The 20,408-nt window shown below is 37.2% G+C and overlaps 3 protein-coding genes across 5 annotated transcripts; 1 reads left to right on the plus strand and 2 right to left on the minus strand.

The window, feature by feature from the left end:
• Positions 1-901: 901 nt before the first annotated feature.
• LOC133723340 (F-box/kelch-repeat protein At3g06240-like) lies at positions 902-5,153 on the minus strand. 2 transcript variants are annotated; one of them, XM_062150152.1, is made up of 5 exons: positions 5,008-5,153; positions 3,545-4,878; positions 3,018-3,374; positions 2,677-2,725; positions 902-1,317 (listed from the first exon to the last, which is right to left on the minus strand). In XM_062150152.1, exons 2-5 carry the CDS (start codon positions 4,865-4,867, stop codon positions 1,109-1,111), a joined length of 1,938 nt encoding a protein of 645 aa, XP_062006136.1. In that variant the 5' UTR covers positions 4,868-4,878; positions 5,008-5,153; the 3' UTR covers positions 902-1,108. The 2 variants fall into 2 exon arrangements, with proteins under 2 accessions (XP_062006136.1, XP_062006134.1); XM_062150150.1 differs by lacking the exon at positions 5,008-5,153 and having other exon boundaries at positions 3,545-4,947.
• A 9,810-nt stretch (positions 5,154-14,963) lies between these two features.
• LOC133723342 (ribonuclease MC-like) lies at positions 14,964-15,799 on the plus strand. The gene is made up of 2 exons (XM_062150155.1): positions 14,964-15,252; positions 15,353-15,799. Exons 1-2 carry the CDS (start codon positions 15,007-15,009, stop codon positions 15,797-15,799), a joined length of 693 nt encoding a protein of 230 aa, XP_062006139.1. The 5' UTR covers positions 14,964-15,006.
• Positions 15,800-15,987: 188 nt separating this feature from the next.
• LOC133723341 (F-box/kelch-repeat protein At3g06240-like) lies at positions 15,988-19,751 on the minus strand. Of its 2 annotated transcripts, XM_062150154.1 has the most exons (5): positions 19,620-19,751; positions 18,142-19,475; positions 17,658-18,014; positions 17,388-17,436; positions 15,988-16,289 (listed from the first exon to the last, which is right to left on the minus strand). In XM_062150154.1, exons 2-5 carry the CDS (start codon positions 19,462-19,464, stop codon positions 16,081-16,083), a joined length of 1,938 nt encoding a protein of 645 aa, XP_062006138.1. In that variant the 5' UTR covers positions 19,465-19,475; positions 19,620-19,751; the 3' UTR covers positions 15,988-16,080. The 2 variants fall into 2 exon arrangements, with proteins under 2 accessions (XP_062006138.1, XP_062006137.1); XM_062150153.1 differs by having other exon boundaries at positions 18,142-19,747.
• Between the last annotated feature and the right edge of the window lie 657 nt (positions 19,752-20,408).

A 20,408-nucleotide genomic window follows, 5' to 3' on the forward strand; every position in this document is an offset into this window, starting at 1 on the left:
TAAGATGTTTTCTTTTACTAGAATTATGTCCCTGCTATACACAGCTCATGTTGCTTGAGCAAAGTCTCGGATCAAATTTAGACGAAACAGTTCATCAAACAGTTGGTGTAGTAAATGAACCCAAATTACATTAGTGCAACAGGCATGCAAGTGTAACAATTAAAGTGACAATTAAAGTGTCTTATTGGATAAGTTTTTTTGCTTAATTCAAAAAAGGTATGCTCTTGGACTCTAATCATCAAATATTAGTTGCGTAAAACCTTAAACTATAGACCATCTAATTTGCCAAAACTAAAAACCAATTTGGCAAATTTGATGATTAAAGCCTTAAACTAACAGCTAGCTAATTACATTAATTCAATTGGTTTTTAGTTTTGGCAAATTTGATGCGTAAAGCCTTTAGCTAACAGCTAGCTAACTATATTAATTCAATTGGTTTTTAGTTTTGGTAATGATGAATCGATTTCAATTACTTGATCGTGAAAGCGGATAATGAATTGCAAGATTTGAAAGTCATTAGCTAGGTTTATTTATGAAAGAAGAAAATTAACTATACATAGAGTTATATATAGACATACTGATATATTGTAATATACCCAAAACAGATGTGAACATTCTTCATTTAGTTCATCACATATGCGCACATACATACTAGTGTTAGACTGGTAAACATATACGCGCACATACATATATACTAGTGTTGATACGTGGCTATTGCAAGAAGTCATCATCTGTCTTGATGTTTTGGGAGTCCAACCGGTTCCTTGTCGCCCTCGATTGTCAAGTTGCGCCGGTCCAATTATATATTATGGTTACTAACTAATTTATATATAGTTATTAGTATGATATTAGCTAGTGCATGTAATAAGAATGAGAAATGGACTGGATGTCATACAATTTCCATTTCTTCGATATATAGTTTATTTCTAATGTACGTGATGATGAAGAATGATATAATGAATTACAGTAATTTTACTCGAGTTAGTTTTCTTGCACATGAGAAACAAACTGATTACTGAATCTAATACTGTAATACATGACTGCACCCGAAACACTGATACAAAGTCTTATTACAAACCGAGCTTTAATAAGCAGTTCATTAGGAGAACTAATCGAAATATCGGAGGGTGTACTCAGCAATCTTCTCCCACGATTTGAGAGTCTTATCTTTGTAGTCAATTTTGTGCAGTGCAAGTCGAGTTATGGGGAAGCTCATGCTAGTAATGCTCTTATCCAGAATACTTACTTTTTCTTTTGCTTTTCTCCTCTCTTCCTCTGTCAGATTCCCATATAGCAGACTCAAATGTGGTCTAACACCTGTGCAGAGGACATACAAATCATATTCCGTGGAATAAAAATTACAAACAAAACCACACAAGCTAAGTCTTGAAGTAATGCTTGATTACAGTTTTCAGAGTAAAAGCATTGGAAACTCTAATATATATGTCTAAATGATCAGCAATGTTGTAAACTATTATGGCTATATCATGTAAATTGTTGTATATTAGAAGATGCTTTTCTCTTTCCTAGTTTTAGGGGATCCATGTTTTAAGGGATCCATGTTTTAAGGAGGACTTTAAGGGTCCTTGTTTTATGGAGGACTTTAGGCTATATGTTCCTTGTCTTCCACTATATATGTAGTCCATTTCTCATCCATGTAAGAAGGAGAAAAACAGAACATACTACACTCCTTCTCTGCATCTAAACTCTCTCTCTCTCTCTCAAGTTCGATCTTTGAAGCAAAGCTCTCTCCATTTTCTGAAACACTTTCTATGTTCCTTTTACAACAAGCAAGAATTAACTGGTTTATCCAAAACGAGCAATTGATTTAAGTACTTCTATGGTATCGTATATTTCAGAGGACATGCATATGAATAACCTTCATAAACTAGAGGTTCAGCATCAGATTTGAGGCCAGTATTGTGATGCAACACTAGCTAGTAGCATCAAGAAATATGTATTCATCAATTCAAAGAGAGCAAGATCGACGGCAGAAAGATTGACATTCTTTGTTTAAGTTCTACTATTAATTAGATTTTGTATTGCTGACAACCCAAAAAATTATAACTAGAACCACAAGAAGCCATGAGTCATCAGAATATCATCCCCTGGGTTCAAATTATAACCACATCTCAGCTCTTAGGTATGGAAAAGAACTTTCAAGTAGATAGCAAGAAGATTCTGTATAATCATTTGTATGTCTCAAAGTACAAAGTCATATCTATTAACTTAAAAAATTGTTTTCTGATTTCTAACTAGCTTGAAGTTTCATTATCATAATTACAGTCTTCTTAGATTTCATTAGCAAAAACGAGATTTAAAAGCATAATGAATTTACAGTAGTAAATCTTTATGCCAGTGGTGCCCTTCAATCAATACACTTGAACATTCAGTTTTGAACGAATGTCGTTTTTTTTAAGTGAACTCAGGACTTCAGAAAGAAGAAAAGCCAAGATAAAACCATTTCCTCCTGCATCTTCTCTCAATCCCAACAGACACTAAAAACGAAATATGTATATATATATATTCTTTCTTTAAAACCAAAATTTTTATCTATTCTCATCTTCTTTTTTTCATCAACTCTCATTTTAGATCTGGTATGTTTTTCATTCCTTCACGTTTGTTAAAATACAAAACATTACTAACCACACCAACTTCACAGTGAAAAGAACTTACCGTTGTGGAAACCAAAACATCTACCACAGGCTTCAGTTGCTCTATATATCTGAGAAAAAGAAAAAAAAGAAAAAATTGATATGTACTTATGTAGTGGTATCACAGTAAAAATTGCAAATAGCAAATATGATGCTTGACTAACATCAGGAGGCCGGTGCCATAAATGAATAATTGCATAGAATCTCCAAAACAAATTCCAACCAGAAGTTTCACAGTTTTAAGTAACAAAATCGTGCACATTATGCATTTATCCCAGGATAAAATGGCACTGGAAAATACATGCAACTCAAATCAAGACAACAAAAGATTAGAATGATATGAAGAAGTAGAAAATTGAATACCTCAAAGGACTCATCATCGGAAAAAACGGAGGAATCAATGAGAAGCGAAACACATTGGTAATAGAAACTCCTAATAACCACTTGGTTAACTTTAGCTTTGTACCCGGAAGTAACACAAGACTGAAGAGATCTAAACTCATTAAGTACGTTCTCTTGTGTCATTCGAATAGACCCCACAACGGTGATATGGGGCTCAATCTCCGGCCCACCAAACTCCAACCTAAGAGCTTGCATCACCTTCTTTATCTTGAGAGACACGTCATCCGGTGGTATGACCCATACTGAATACGAGTACCATTCATTGTCAACCATTGAACGACTGGGTGGAAAAGAGTACTCGAAGAGAGAAAAGCCGGCCTATAAAATAGAGAAACATCTATAATTTGCACAGTGCTGCATCTCTGAACTAAACATCAGGGACTGAAACGAAAAAATGATCATAGTACAAGGACTAAACATAATTTAAACATAGTTATTGATGCATATTTTTGTCTAAGACTTGAACAGAAAACATGGTAAGAAATTACATTTGTAGAATTATCTGTGTTCTCCAGCTTGTTGCCCCCCAAGATTGAAACTATACTGTAATTCCCATAGACAACAGCTGCAGAATCATTTTGCACGCTATCAATGGGAAGACACTTGAGAGTTTTGGTACTAAGGTTATATGAGAATAGACGTCCACTTGTGTCCTTTATCACCTCCATAAGAATCTCATCGCTATTCAAAAATGCCAACGGCTTTTCAGTGAGCTCGAAACATATATGTTTAGTCCAAGGGGTCTTAGGACCATCGAATTCATCTATCACCCATATTCCAAAAGATACACCATACGGTGAATTATCACTTTCCAATCCAAAAAGAGCAATGGATTCATTCCACACTAGAAGGCGCATATTAAAAGATACCTCAAATGGATCAGATAGACTAACCGGTAACAGCATATCATGAAATACCTCGTCACCCATATCGAACAAAATGATAATGTTCCTAATGAATTCCTCTTTCATCGCGTCAAACAAATGTACTTCCTTATGCAGCTCAAGTCCAGACCAATAACACATTCCCTTGAAGTACATCTGGAAGCGGTCAGGGAAAAGGATGGTAGATTGTGTTTCCAAAGAAAAAGTCTTCATCTCTCTCCAAGAATCGGTACTCAAGGTATATACAGCTGTTTTCAGGGGAAAATTAATACGATATCCATCAAGAGATCTTTCTAGACAAGGATATCCAATGTTAACAACTTTGTAGTCATTAGACCTAGGATCATAGCCAAATCCCAAACTATCCATGTACTCTAGATGTATACTGTAGGGAACATCTTTAGGCCAACCCGGCAGGGTACCAATTATTTCTGGGGAATTGGGAAGGTAAGGCTGAGGGGGAAGAGGCTTAAATTCATGAATTGCTGGGTTCCATAAAATCACCTCACCAGAAACAGCTGGAACTAGACAGATGATCTCATTACAATGGCCTATAATATGAAGTGATGAGCCTCCCGTCTTTACACTCATAGAAGAAGGAATGTCAATGTCCTCTACCCCGGAAAGAAAGCTATGCCCTTCGCCGCCACCATCAATATCATTGCGAAATTTAAGCAATGAGAATACCGCTTGAGTCTCACTATCAGTGTTATTGTCCTTGTGGACTAAACGCTTCAAAAGGACGGAAGGAGTAGAGCGATTGTTGTGCTTGGAAATGGAAAAGTGCTTAGCTACGAACCTGGGATTGGTGATGAGAGCATACCACCTTTTAGAAACGCACTTGAATCGCATCAAAGTTTTGGGAGGCAGAGTTGATAGGATTTGTTCCACCACGTCTTGTTCAATGTTTTTGTGAACCCCTGACATATTCACGTCGTCTATCTCCATTTACACAAAAGCAAAATTGCCACCCAGGTTAGAAGAGTCCATAGTTAATACTCGACACAAAACTCATCCACATCTATAATATGAAATTTAAACAATAAATTAAAGAGATTCAGAGTCACCTGTAGAGGAACAGAGTCGATGGACAGAGATGTGCAGTCAAGAAATGAGAGAATTGAAATTACAGGGACTAAGAATTGAGGAATCCCTAGGGACCAGAGGAATTTCTAGGCTGTTCGGAGTCTGCTGTGTTCCAGAGTTCTGACCAAAAGAGGGTCCATTTCAATATATATTAGTCTAACAGTAACAGTAAAATGTCCAAATTTTTGAATCTGAACCGTTCATTGCATCTCTGGCCGTTGGCTAGCGTTACGTGAAACTAAAAGGTCAAAAGGGATGAGTTCTGGTGAATTTGACCAATCTGAAGGCTTCACCAATCTGCTTTAGTCGATTCGTACAATGGTGGGTCGTGATGGTGAGAGAGAGAGAGAGAGAGAGGATGCTGTAGAGTATTCCAGAAGAGATTTTGGGAAGGAACCCGTTTTGGTTTCTGGGGATGAGGATATGTGATTCTATAACTAGTCTTCTTGTTGTGTCCGAGTTTTCGGATTGATTAAATGGTCTACTTTATGATCATGTTGTTTGCAAGTTATTGTTTTTGTCATTGAGTTTGAGAATGGGGACTAGTGTGATTTTGAGAATGATGACAAGAGTGAGGAAAATTGGTTCGTAAATGATATAATCTATGCTATGTTAATACGATTAGGCATTGGCTGGTGTCTGGTGATGCCAAACCTTAGTGTGCAAATTTGGAATCTTCGATATGTGTATAACAGATTGATAACAACTTGGTTTAAGTATTAGGTTTGCTGGGTATTCCTGTTGGCAATGCAGGCTCTGTCATTGTTTGACTTGCATACTTGCTTGTTTCTTCTACTACCTCTGTTTTTCTTTTTTAAGTGGATCATAACCGGCCATAAAATGGATTTTGATTTGTTTATAGCAACTTTTTGATGATGTTCAAAGGGCTCCTGCTTTACCTACTAAAGCACCGAGAGAGAGAGAGAGAGAGAGAAAGGAGAGGGTAAAACATTATTCTATAACGTCTTTCGAGTCTAATTATGGTATGTTGTGGAAACATTAACTTCTTCAATGTCTAATCTTTCTTTGTTTGATATATAGGAGAAAGGTCTGGCTGAAGATTATGAAGTATGTATCTTCTGATCCAAAACGCATCACTTGGTTCACCAACATGCTTTTGTTCCCTTGAGCTGGATTTCTTTCTTTCTTAAGATCTATGTGTTATATTCAGAAGCTGTTTTCATATGTTAGTATGTTCAGTTACAGGGAAAAGTACTGAGTAGCAACCTTCTGCAGCAGGAGTATCTTCAAAATATAAAATGCAGATTCTGGCCCATTGTCATCTAAGGACAAGCAGAAGAATGAGGTGCATGTTTTGCTTTCTGTTATTTCTATCTCTGCTACTATTTTATGTTTCTTTGTAATACATTGAACTTTAATCTCCTTGTATACACAAATATATACGTACCTTTATGACTATCTTTTGAGGTTTTGTCTTATGTGGTTCATCCTTCTGTGTTCATAAAAGTGCTGATTCATTTGCTTGTGGTCTATCTCATTGTTTGCTTGAAGTTGGGTTCTCTTTCTCATTTCCACTCCACTCCAAAACCTGTATGCTCTCTCTCAATATAAGTTTTATCTGTGATTACAAAAGTTAATTTCTCTCTTTGGTAGTTACTTGTCATCTGCTATCTGTGGGTATGTTATTGAGGATGTGTCTATACAAGATAATGTCCGCGCTTTAGCTATGGAAGAGGTAAGGTCTAGTTATGGAAGAGGTAAGGTTCAGATGAACCTTACCTTCTCCTCCTTTGTAACTGTTATTTTGTTTTCTTTTTTTCGTTTTGGGAGTATCATTTTACTACTCTGAAGTCTGAAATAGACAATCATGCTTTAGCGTGTGACGTGTCTTCCTTGGGCAGCTTGCACCTGTGGCGGTCTCTGATGCAGCAATGCTAGCTCTTGGGGAAGTATTTTCAGGCAAAGGTGATATCAAAGAAGAAGCAGAACTTACACACAGCCGGAGAGAAAAAGGAGGAGAGCTAACAATAAAAGGAAATTTAAAGGTAAGTTTGGACAAGAGAAGTTTTATTGTCCCCCCTTCTTTTCTCTCTTATCATCTAGAAAAGTGGAATGGAGGAGTTTAGCATCCCTCTTGGGGCCAGAACCATTAGAGGTATTCTTGCTGCCTTAAGTAGCTAGCCATACATCGGCTCTTGTTAACAAGTGTTCGACCACTTTTTTGGCCAGATGAATTGAAACATCATCCGGCTTGGTGACTTATTGTAGATCTGGATTCTGGAATATATCTGATTGGGTTTGTACTTTTGGTTACTCTACCCATGTCATGCCTATTTTCTTTTACTTCCCCTCTGTGTTTATATGAATAAGATAGCAATGTCTACATCAAGTACTGATTCTGGACATCGTTACAGCTGTGACGGCAAAAAGGATGGTAAAGAAGCCACGAGACTGCAACAAGGACGGTATAGGAGCCATGTGACAGCGAGGTGCAATCAGAAAACGGTGGCAGTTTTGCAAGATAATTTGATTTAATCTCGGCCGCTATACGATGACTGCAAGGAAGGTCTTCAATTTCTCAAAGATGATCAATGGTTTAGGGTTCCAATCGTTCCCTGAGGCACGTCTCATAAATGTTGGTGATCAAGCAGAGGTAACTAATGCTTCAAATGTCTTTGTATCTCAATGTTCTGGCTAAGATCGACCAACTAATTGCCATCAAAACCTGTTCTTTGTGATGCACACATAGACGAAACAATGGATATATAGTTTATACAATTCTAGTCCAGTACTGTTCTTTTGTAGCTAAAAATAATAAATCACAATCACAAAAACTACGTACCAAGTAATGAATGTTGCCTAACATTGCTAAAAGATTTGGTTAATTCCAAATTAGGAATGTTGCACAACATCCCATCAAATAATTTTGTCGATTCGAACGTCTTTTAAGAAATTTCTTTGTTTTCTTTTTAAAAGTCTCAAAGTTCTTCCAACGTATTAATCTTATAAGCAAACTTAACTCTGTGAAACCGTAAATCTTTAAACACATTATAATAGGCATTTTGGGTGAATGTTAGTTCCGATTTTATCTATTGTCTAATATTGGTTAGCATTGTGAAATTGCAGACATTATGCGGTGGTACTAACTTAGACTATTCCCACCTGGCATCATGTTGTTATACTGTTTAAATATTTTTAAGTTAAATATCAATCAACTTAGTCCGGCAACCTAGCATGTGTAGCTGTTCAACAAGATAACGTCTATTTTTTCAACAGATGTAACTTATATCACATGACATCGGCAATTTGCTTTCCTTACATGTAAACTGATCGAAGGCTGAAGCTTAAACTTTGGAGGCCCATAACTTTTTGTGCTTATGTTTCAGCATTGGCATTTATGTGCTTTGTTAGCTAAAGGGTTAACATGTAGGCATTTGATTTCTCAAAGGCATAGCTTTGGTTATCCGGTTGTTCAGTTCGACATTCTACCTGTCCTTATTTCGATCGTCTCTGGTGATCGAAGTCATCATAAAGCATTGCAATTTGCAGAATCTAGTTGGAATATTCATAAGTCTGGGTTAATATGTTTTAGGTAGTACAGCTTCTGTAGAAGTCCAGTAGTGATAAATATCTGTTAGTTTATAGTTTGAAACTTTGAATAGCACTGCAGGTTTTGGCAAGTGCACAATGGCATTAAGATGTTTTCTTTCACTAGAATTATGTCCCTGCTATACACAGCTCAAGTTGCTTGAGCAAAGTCTCGGATCAAATTTAGACGAGACATTTGATCGAACACTTGGAAGTGTAACGAACCCAAATTACACTAGTGCAACTGTGCATGCAAGCGTCACTTTCTATATATGTGTTACACCCTTATAAAAGATATGGTAAGTGACAATCAAAATCCTAGAACCTAAACTTGCTACTCATACTATCTTTGATTTATAATTTTCAATTAATAAATGAGAGCATTTGAATAAGTTTTCAAAATAATTAGGGAAAATATCACAAATGGTCACTGAACTATGACTTGTTCGACACTTTAGTCACTCAACTTTTGAATATATCACTTTGGTCACTTAACTTAAACACTGTCTAATCGTCTATCACTTTAGTCATTGCCGCTAAATTTACTATTTTAAGCCGTTAAATTGAGGGCAATTTTATCTAATCACTACTTTTTATAAGAGAAAATAAAAAATTTATAAAAACATTTGTTGTCTTGTTTATCTAAAAAAACTTAATTGAGGGCAGGTTTTTTTTTTTTTTTTCCCTCTTCCGAAACTAGGTTGATTTCCTCTCTCCCATTGAGCTTCCCATTCCCGGTGCCGAGTACATGATTGGCCGAGACCTTGTTGGCCGGATTGAGCACCAGATTCCCGTCCAAAATAGTCTTGTTGTCACCTTTGCTGTGAATTCCATTTGGGAGCACCAGATTCCAATTGTCACCTGAAGTCCTGCAACCACAATTGAAATTGGGGGAGTTGGTGAAAACGGCGACGATTTGGCGGTGATTGAAGTCATGAGGAGTGGAAATTTGAGTGTACCTCTTTGGGGACGTTGTAGTCGAGGATGAACATGCCGGGTTTTTCGACGGCGAGAACCAAGCCGTTGAGTTTTCCGTTTTCCTCGAACCCAGAAAAGCAAAGCATGTGTCCATAGGGTTTTCCGTTTTCCTCCAAACCCAAATTTCAAATCCCACTTTTGCATCTAATCCAAGCCAAATTGGAGAGAACAAAGCTCCAATTCCAAATGCCCAGGGTCATGCATATTCAATTGGTTCACCAACATATTCAAACAATGGTCCATGGTCCATGCGCAGGACAAGAGTTCTGGGAGAGGAAGAAAAAATTAGAAGCAGACAAAGAAAAAAAAAAGAAAAGGAAAAAAAGGAAAAAAATTTTTTTTTAGTAATTTGACCAAGAATATGTTATTTATGAGATTTCAATGGATAAAAAAGATGGAAATAGACAGAATGACTAAAGTGATTAACGATATCTAACTTGAGTGACTAAAGTGATATTTTCAAAAATTTAGTGATCAAAGTGTCGAATAGATCATAGTTCAGTGACCATTTGTGATATTCTCTCAAACAAAATTAAAGCTTTGAAATAGATTTGCAGCACAAGTTCAAAAACCTCTTTTCTCAATTAAAACAAAAACAAAAAACAAAATTTTGCCTAGGTTTCAAATTTGATCAGATTTGTGTATAGCTTTGCATTTTTTTTAATCATATTGGTTGATAAGGAAGACGTTACAAGATCAAGAAATGAACGCAATAACTTTTGGAGTATATGAAGTAATTTTATTACTAGCTATATATTCATTAGAAACTTCTAAAGTAAATGTAAAGCAATTTACATGGTTCATACAAATCGGACCAAATAGCGTTAAGATGTTTTAAGATGTTTTCTTTCACTAGAATTATGTCCCTGCTATACACAGCTCATGTTGCTTGAGCAAAGTCTCGGAACAAATTTAGACGAACACTTGGTGTAGTAAATGAACCCAAATTACACTAGTGAAACTGTGTGCATGCAAGTGTAACTTTCTAATGTGTTAAACCCTTATACAAGATATGGTAAGTGACAATTAAAGTGTCTTATTGGATAAGTTTTCTTGCTTAATTCAAAAAAGGTATGCTCTAGGACTCTAATCATCAAATATGAGTTGCGTAAAACCTTAAACTATAGACCATCAAATTTGCCAAAACTAAAAACCAATTTGGCAAATTTGATGATTAAAGCCCTAAACTAACAGCTAGCTAATTACATTAATTCAATTGGTTTTTAGTTTTAGCATATTTGATGCGTAAATCCTTTAGCTAACAGCTAGCTAACTATATTAATTCAATTGGTTTTTAGTTTTGGTACGTAATGATGAATCGATTTCAATTACTTGATCGTGAAAGCGGATAATGAATTGCAAGATTTGAAAGTCATTATGAAAGAAGAAAATTAACTATACATAGAATTATAGACATACTGATATATACCCAAAACAGATGTGAACATTCTTCATTTAATTTATCGTATAGGATTAGAAAGGACACACCCTACTACAACTCGACCAGTCTAACACGAGTATGTATGTGCGCATCTATGTTCACACTATACTGAATATGCACAACACACCATCAAGCTATCCTTATATAAATCTCCTCGATCGATCATCAAATGTGCACTACTCAGTTTTACATGGTTCATACAAATCGGACCAAATAGCAATGTTTTTACCTTTTGTCACGCCCCGAATTTTGAATAATAAGTTCAAATCCGAAACATGAATTAAACCACTTAATCAAATAAACGTTCTGAATTTTTTTCTCAAAACAACCTCACCACACGATACACAAACTTCAAATCTCGAAACCTCGAGTTCATTATTACAATTCACTCTCACAAGAAATATTGTAAAGCTCTAAATGAGCATAACACACCTCACCGGCTCACAAAACAATTCAGATTGACACAATTGCAGCTACTCTACGCAGCTCGATCTCCGTCCTGATTCTCTTGACCTGTAGGATTACCCGCTACACAATTTGAATAGTGTACCGGGATTGCAACAACACAAACCCGGTAAGCTTTTGACAGCCCGTATGAGTAAACAAGGAATTGCACGACTTTAAAGAACAAATCAATTTAAGTGATTCTTAGTATAAAAATTGAAGTGCACAACGTCACTTCAAACATCAATCAACTCACATCTCACCATGACCATCCAAACAACTAAACTTTCCCTTTCCAATATATACTCAAGGGTATATGATAGTTATAAAAACCCCTCCACGCAGCATGTCATACTCAAAGACACATAAAAACTTGAGGTTATCCCTCAAACAGTATGATGGCAGACAGACTAGAGCTCTAACTGAATCGTAACCTGTCACCTTGGCCAAGGTTCAATCTTACGATAATACGTGTCATAATCATCGACACACGATGAAGACACCTGCCACTATCATCGACGCACGATGAAAACACTTGCCACAATCATCGACACACGATGAAAATACTTGGCACTTTCATCGACACACGATGAGAACACTTGCCACAATCATCGACACACGATGAAAATACTGGGCACTTTCATCGACACACGATGAGAACACTTGCCACAATCATCGACACACGATGAGAATACTTGGCACCATCATCGACACACGATGAGAACACTTGACACTAACATATAATTTGTCTACACATTTCAACTATCGCACTTTACTCAACTACTCTTTATCACGAACAACTCAATACATCACACAATGTCATAACTTTCAATATATATTTCACGTAAATATATATATATATATATATATATATATATATATATATATACGTAATCACCTACACAAGAGTGACTACTAATACCATCTATAGTTCACATGCAATAAAAACAAGAAATTCATTTTTATACTTAAATTCATTTTCCTTACCTGTGAGTAGTAGCCTTATGAACCGTAGTCGATCAAGTTCATATTATTTCAAAACAAATCTTTATTTTCTTAAAACAATTTTCCACACCTTTATAATTCAATATAAATCACTAAATTTCGGTTCATGAATGAACCATGTGCGATTTTACTCACCTCGATATTCCCGCTGCGTCTTCAATTCAACACAATACACACCAAAACCGCTCACCCAAGGAAGACCGTCAATCACCTAATCAAACATGACCTTAACTTAGCCAACAACTCAAAAACATACTCAAACAACAATCCAACGGTCGGATCGAAATTAAATGATGATCCAACGGTCGGATCCTCACGGATCGCCTTTAGGATCACCCTCCAAAAATCATCACGAAGATCCAACGGTCGGATCTTCCTGAATCGTCCTTACTAACATCTTCACAAATTTATACGAAAATCCGACGGACGGATTCTCACGAATCGCCTCCCTAATCACTGTTTTGCATTTATACGAAGATCCAACGGTCGGATCTTCGCCCATGACCACACAAAGCCACTGGAACAGTCATAAGATCATCATATCAAAACTACAAGTCCATCTGACGGTCCTAACTTCACAGATCACAAATCTAACGATCGAAATCGATCGAAACTTAAAAATTCATAACTTAATCATACGATATCCAAAAATTGCGTATAATATATCGAAATGATCGTATTGAAATATAGAATCTAAAAATGCACAGAAACTATATTTTTGACCCCCGGAGGTGGCCGGAAAAGGGACGCCGGAGTTAGGGCAGAGCCGCCGCCGACCACCGCCAATGGTGTCGGGGCCGGGCTGCTCCTCTTCCTCTCATCATGCTTAACAACTTTCATAACTATCATGTAAGCTGAAAATGACTGGAAGTGGTTGAAATTACCTAAAACAGTCGAGGTGGCCGGAAAATTTGCAGAATCCGGCGAAATTTGCAGAATCCGGCAAGGCTTGATTTCGACGTCAAAACTTCAATTTCAGGCTTCGATCCCTTCTAGAGAGTTGTTAAGAACATCAAGGAGAACTCACTGGTTCAAGAATCAATCAAAACGATGCACTACAGCTCGAGATATACCGATCGAAAGATTTTCGTTTCGGATTGAAAACTTACCGAGCTCCGACGAACGTGAAACCGGTCATTCTAGGTGCAATCCTCCTAGTATGATGATCAGCAGGTTGAGGGGAGTTCATGGAGCCAAGGATCGGAAGTTTTGGTGGCCGGAGCTAGGAGAAAACCGGCGTTGACCAAAATCGAGCTTAAATCGAAACCGGGCCGCCGCCGCCGTTAGGGGCCGTGCCGCCGTGCAAGGCTGCCACAGACAGGTGCGCAAGGACCATACGAAGCCAATGGAAGAAGTTTGGTGAGGATCGGTGGCCGGAGGAGGAAGATATGGCCAAACGAAAATCGGAGGCGATTTCCGGCGGGGACGAGGGCTGCAGCAGCTTTTTTCTATTTTTGTAAATTCTGAAACTATTTTCGGAAATTTCCGAAAATGGAAGCTTTATACTAAATTGAAAACTTTTTCAAAAAATCATAACTAATTCATACGAACTCCGATTTTTGCGTTCCGCATATGCCCGCGATCATATCGACGAGCTCTACAACTTTCATGAAGGAAGTTTTCCCAAATTTTGAACGTATAAAAAGTCAACTTTCGCGAGCCCCTAAATAACGTTCGTTTTCGAAAATTAATCGTTCGAACTAATTCCACAACTTCTCCAAGCCTCGTACTCGCTCCCACTATCGTGAAATCAATTCTAAAAATCCACGGAATTTAATTTAGATTTTTCGGGGTATTACACCTTTCAATATCAAGGCATTTTTTTCTTTCCAAGAAGTAGGAATAGCTTTGCCTAAAAGTATGAATAGTTTTCCCTTCAAAAATTAAAATCAAGAGTCCGGAAAGTGGTTTGTAGATTATTAATTTATTATTAGATGAGTTTTCTTGCTTAATTTCAAGAGAAATATGCTCTTGGAATCAAATTTGAGTTGCGTAAACCTTAAACTATAGACCATCAAATTTGCAAAAACCACTTTGGCAAATTTGATGATGAAAGCCTTAAACTAAGAGCTAGCTAATTACATTAATTTAATTGGTTTTTAGTTTAGGCAAATTTGATGCGTAAAGCCTTTAACTAACAGCTGGCTAACTCCATTAATTCAATTGGTTTTAGGTTTGGTAATGATGAATCGATTTCAATTACTTGATCGTGAAAGCTGATAATGAATTGCAGGATTTGAAAGTCATTAGCTAGGTTTATTTTTAAAAGAAGAAAATTAACTATACATAGAGTTATAGACATACTGATATATACCCAAAGCAGATGGGAACATTCTTCATTTAGTTTATCGTATAGGATTAGAAATGACACACCCTACTACAACTCTACCAGTCTAACAGTAGCATGTGTGCGCGCATATATGTTCACACTACACGGAATATGCGCACACACCATCAAGCTATCCTTATATAAATCTCCTCGATCGATCATCATCTGTGCACTACTCAATTTTCATCCATCATTTCATCAATATATTGGTTAGAGTTGTCCTAGGTGTTAATCATGGATATGGCATTGCTAAGTACAATAGCCGTGCTGCTTGTTTCTGCTTTTTCATCAGGTGCTAAAGCCGCCAATAAGTACGACTACTTCCAGTTTGTCCAGCAATGGCCGGCTACATTCTGCTATCAAAATCCGGGTTGTGTCCGGAATCCCCCGCGGAATACTTTTACCATTCATGGCCTTTGGCCAAGTAATTACACGACACCTGAAAACCCATGCGTTGGCACACCTTTTAGTCTAGCTGAGGTATTGCATGCATGGAATAAATTTCATTTTTCTGAATTTCTGCACGTTGTTTTTCTTTTCGTGCTGGATGGATTGATTGACACGATATGAACTTGATCAGATGTTTGCTGCCCCAAACCATGGTTTGAAAGACTATTTTCTGCCGCAAGCATGGCCCCAGTTAATTACTCGTTTCACCAACATGCAATTCTGGCAGACCGAATATAACAAGCACGGTACCTGCTCGGAGAACAAACTCAAGCAGACGGAGTATTTTAGGACAGCTCACTGGGCGTGGGTTCGATTCAATGCATATTTTCTGTTTGCACACTCGCCTCTGCAAATCCACCCTGGTAATTACTATCATAAAGCTGACCTTGAACAAGCCATTCGGGCAGTCACTACTAAGGACCCTCTGCTTATGTGCAAGAAGATCAAACCCATGGGCATTGATACGTGGCTATTGCAGGAAGTCATCATCTGTCTTGATGTTTTGGGAGTCCAACCGGTCCCTTGTCGCCCTCGATTGTCAAGTTGCGGCGGTCCAATTATATATTATGGTTACTAATTAATTTATATATAGTTATAAGTATGATATTAGCTAGTGCATGTAATAAGAATGAGAAATGGACTGGATGATATACAATTTCCATTTCTTCGATATATAGTTTATTTCTAATGTTCGTGATGATGAAGAATGATATAATGAATTACAGTAATTTTACTCGAGTTAGTTTTCTTGCACATGAGAAACAAACTGATTACTGATTCTAATACATGACTGCACCCGTAACACTGATACAAAGTCTTATTACAAACCGAGCTTTAATAAGCAGTTCATTAGGAGAACTAATCGAAATATCGGAGGGTGTACTCAGCAATCTTCTCCCACGATTTGAGAGTCTTATCTTTGTAGTCAATTTTGTGCAGTGCAAGTCGAGTTATGGGGAAGCTCATGCTAGTAATGCTCTTATCCAGAATACTAACTTTTTCTTTTGCTTTTCTCCTCTCTTCCTCTGTCAGATTCCCATATAGCAGACTCAAATGTGGTCTAACACCTATGCAGAGGACATACAAATCATATTCCGTGGAATAAAAATTAGTTACAAAACCACACAAGCTAAGTCTTGAAGTAATGCTTGATTACAGTTTTCAGAGTAAAAGCATTGGAAACTCTAATATATATGTCTAAATGATCAGCAAGAATAAACTGGTTTATCTAAAACGAGCAATTGATTTAAGTACTTCTATGGTATCGTATATTTCAGAGGACATGCATATGAATAATCTTCATAAACTAGAGGTTCAGCATCAGATTTGAGGCCAGTATTGTGATGCAACACTAGCTAATAGCATCAAGAAATATGTATTCATCAATTCAAAGAGAGCAAGATCGACGGCAGAAAGATTGACATTAATTCTTTGTTTAAGTTCTACTATTAATTAGATTTTGTATTGCTGACAACCAAAAAAAATTATAACTAGAACCACAAGAAGCCATGAGTCATCAGAATATCATCCCCTGGGTTCAAATTATAACCACATCTCAGCTCTTAGGTATGGAAAAGAACTTTCAAGTAGATAGCAAGAAGATTCTTTATAATCATTAGTATGTCTCAAAGTACAAAGTCGTATCTGTTAACTTAAAAAATTGTTTTCTGATTTCCAACTAGCTTGCTAGCTTGAAGTTTCATTATCATATATAATTACAGTCTTCTTAGATTTCATTAGCAAAAACGAGATTTAAAAGCATAATGAATTTAATCTTTATGCCAGTGGTGCCATTCAATCAATACACTTGAACATTCAGTTTTGAACGAATGTCCTTTTTTTTAAGTGAACTCGGGACTTCAGAAAGAAGAAAAGCCAAGATAAAACCATTTCCTCCTGCATCTTCTCTCAATCCCAACAGACACTAAAACCGAAATATATATATATATATATATATATATATATATATATATATATATATATATATATATATATTCTTTCTTTCTTTAAAACCAAAAACGGTGTTGCATAGTTTTATCTATTCTCATCTTCTTTTCTCCATCAACTCTCTTTTTCGATCTGGTATGCTTTTCATTCCTTCACGTTTGTTAAAAAACAAATTAAACATTACTTAACACACCAACTCCACAATGAAAAGAACTTACTGTTGTGGAAACCAAAACATCTACCACAGGCTCCAGTTGCTCTCCATAACTGAGAAATAGAAAAAAAAAATTGTTATGTACTTATGTAGTGGTATCACAGTAAATAATTGCATATAGCAAATATGATGCTTGACTAATATGAGGGGCGCCACAAATGAATGATTGCATAGAGTCTCCAAGACAAATTCCAACAAAAAGTTTCTTAGTTTTAAGTAACAAAATCGTGCACATTATGCATACAACTCAATGACGAAGTGGAAAATTGAATACCTCAAAGGACTCATCATCGGATGAAAAGGAGGAATCAATGACGAGCAAAACACACTGGTAATAGAAACTCCTAGTAACCACTTGATTAACTTTAGCTTTGTATCCAGAAGTAACACAAGATTGAAGAGATCTAAACTCGTTAAGTGCGTTCTCTTGTGTCATTCGAATAGACCCCACAACGGTGATATGGGGCTCAATCTCCGGCCCACCAAACTCCAACCTAAGAGCTTGCATCACCTTCTTTATCTTGAGAGACACGTCATCCGGTGGTATGGCCCATACTGAATACGAGTGCCATTCATTGTCTACCATTGAATGACTGGGTGGAAAAGAGTACTCGAAGAGAGAAAAGCCGGCCTGTAAAATAGAGAAACATCTATAATTTGCACAGTGCTGCATCTCTGAACTAAACGTATAATTTAAACATAGTTATTGATGCATCTTTTTGTCTAAGACTTGAACAGAAAATATAGTTAGAAATTACATTTGTAGAATTATCTGTGTTCTCCAGCTTGTTGCCCCCCAAGATTGAAACTATACTGTAATTCCCATAGACAACAGCTGCAGAATCATTTTGCACGCTATCAATGGGAAGATACTTGAGAGTTTTGGTACTAAGGTTATATGAGAATAGACGTCCACTTGTGTCCTTTATCACCTCCATAAGAATCTCATCGCTATTCAAAAATGCCAACGGCTTTTCAGTGAGCTCGAAACATTTATGTTTAGTCCACGGGGTCTTAGGACCATCAAATTCATCCATCACCCATATTCCAAAAGATACACCATACGGTGAACTATCACTTTGCAATCCAAAAAGAGCAATGGATTCATTCCACACTAGAAGGCGCATATTAAAAGATACTTCAAATGGATCGGATAGACTACCCGGTAACAGCATATCATGAAATACCTCGTCACCCATATCGAACAAAATGATAATGTTCCTAATGGATTCCTCTTCCATCGCGTCAAACAAATGCACTTCTTTATGCAGCTCAAGTCCAGACCAATAACACATTCCCTTGAAGTACATCTGGAAGCGGTCAGGGAAAAGGATAGTAGATTGTGTTTCCAAAGAAAAAGTCTTCATCTCTCTCCAAGAATCGGTACTCAAGGTATATACAGCTGTTTTCAGGGGAAGATTAATATTATATCCGTCAGGAGAATATTCTACACCAGGGTATCCAATGTTAACAACTTTGTAGTCATTAGACCTGGGATCATAGCCAAATCCCAAACTATCCATGTACTCACGATGTATACTGTAGGGAACATCTTTAGGCCAACCCGGCAGGGTACCAATTATTTCTGGGGAATTGGGAAGGTATGGCTGAGGGGGAAGAGGCTTAAATTCATGAATTGCTGGGTTCCATAAAATCACCTCACCAGAAACAGCTGGAACTAGACAGATGATCTCATTACAATGGCCTATAATATGAAGTGATGAGCCTCCCGTCTTTAGACTCATAGAAGAAGGAATGTCAATGTCCTCTACCCCGGAAAGAAAGCTATGCCCTTCGCCGCCACCATCAATATCATTGCGAAATTTAAGCAATGAGAATACCGCTTGAGTCTCACTATCAGTGTTATTGTCCTTGTGGACTAAACGCTTCAAAAGGACACAAGGAGTAGAGCGATTGTTGTGCTTGGAAATGGACAAGTGCTTAGCTACGAACCTGGGATTGGTGATGAGAGCATAACACCTTTTAGAAACGCACTTGAATCGCATCAAAGTTTTGGGAGGCAGAGTTGATAGGATTTGTTCCACCACGTCTTGTTCAATGTTTTTGTGAACCCCTGACATATTCACGTCGTCTATCTCCATTTACACAAAAGCAAAATTGCCACCCAGGTTAGAAGAGTCCATAGTTAATACTCGACACAAAACTCCGGCCCCCATTTATAAATGTCCAGACAGAGTACGATTCCAAACAACAAATTAAAGAGCTTCAGAGTTACCTGTAGAGTAACAGAGTCGACAGACAGAGATCTCTGTGCGGACAAGAAATAAGAGAATTGAAATTACAGGGACTAAGAATTGAGACCAGGGACTAAGAAATTACAGGGAATTTCTAGGCTTTTCCGAGTCTGCTGTGTTCCAGAGTTCTGACCAAAAGAGGGCCAATTTCAATATATAATTATATATTAGTCTGACAGTAACAGTAAAATGTCAAATTTTTGAATCTGAACCGTTCATTGCATCTCTGACCGTTGGCTAGCGTTACGTGAAACTAAAAGGTGGAAAGGGAGCCCTCGTGGTCATAGCGGAGATCTCCCGCCTGGGTAAGCTTGATTGGGCCAACAAATTAAGCTGCTTTAGTCGATTCGTGGAATATGGTGGGCTTGATTTTCTGCTTGTTTTTCGCCAACGCCTTCATCATTCGTTTCTCGACTTCTTCGAATCAATTTCAACAAACCTTTGTCCAAATAATCTTCATTGATCTATTTTTGAATTTAATTAGACGCAAGAATTTATCTCTACACCCAATAGAACTATGTTGCCCAACTAAAATTAGATGGCCTTTACGGTGGGGTCTCGACTGCATAGTGATATTAGAAATTGATTCATTTAACTTCAATCGCAATGTCAAATTCTTATTGGCAGAAATTCTTTTTGAAAATTGAATATAATTTTCAAGGCCTCATAGGAGTGAGTATGTTTGATTTTGTTTGAAGTGGAGTTGGATCAGGTTTTGTGGGTCAAGTGGAGGAAGCGGCGATGATGTTTACTAAAAGGTGTTCTGTTAG

This window comes from Rosa rugosa, chromosome 7, assembly GCF_958449725.1.
Source record: "Rosa rugosa chromosome 7, drRosRugo1.1, whole genome shotgun sequence".
In the NCBI taxonomy this organism is placed as follows: domain Eukaryota; kingdom Viridiplantae; phylum Streptophyta; class Magnoliopsida; order Rosales; family Rosaceae; genus Rosa; species Rosa rugosa.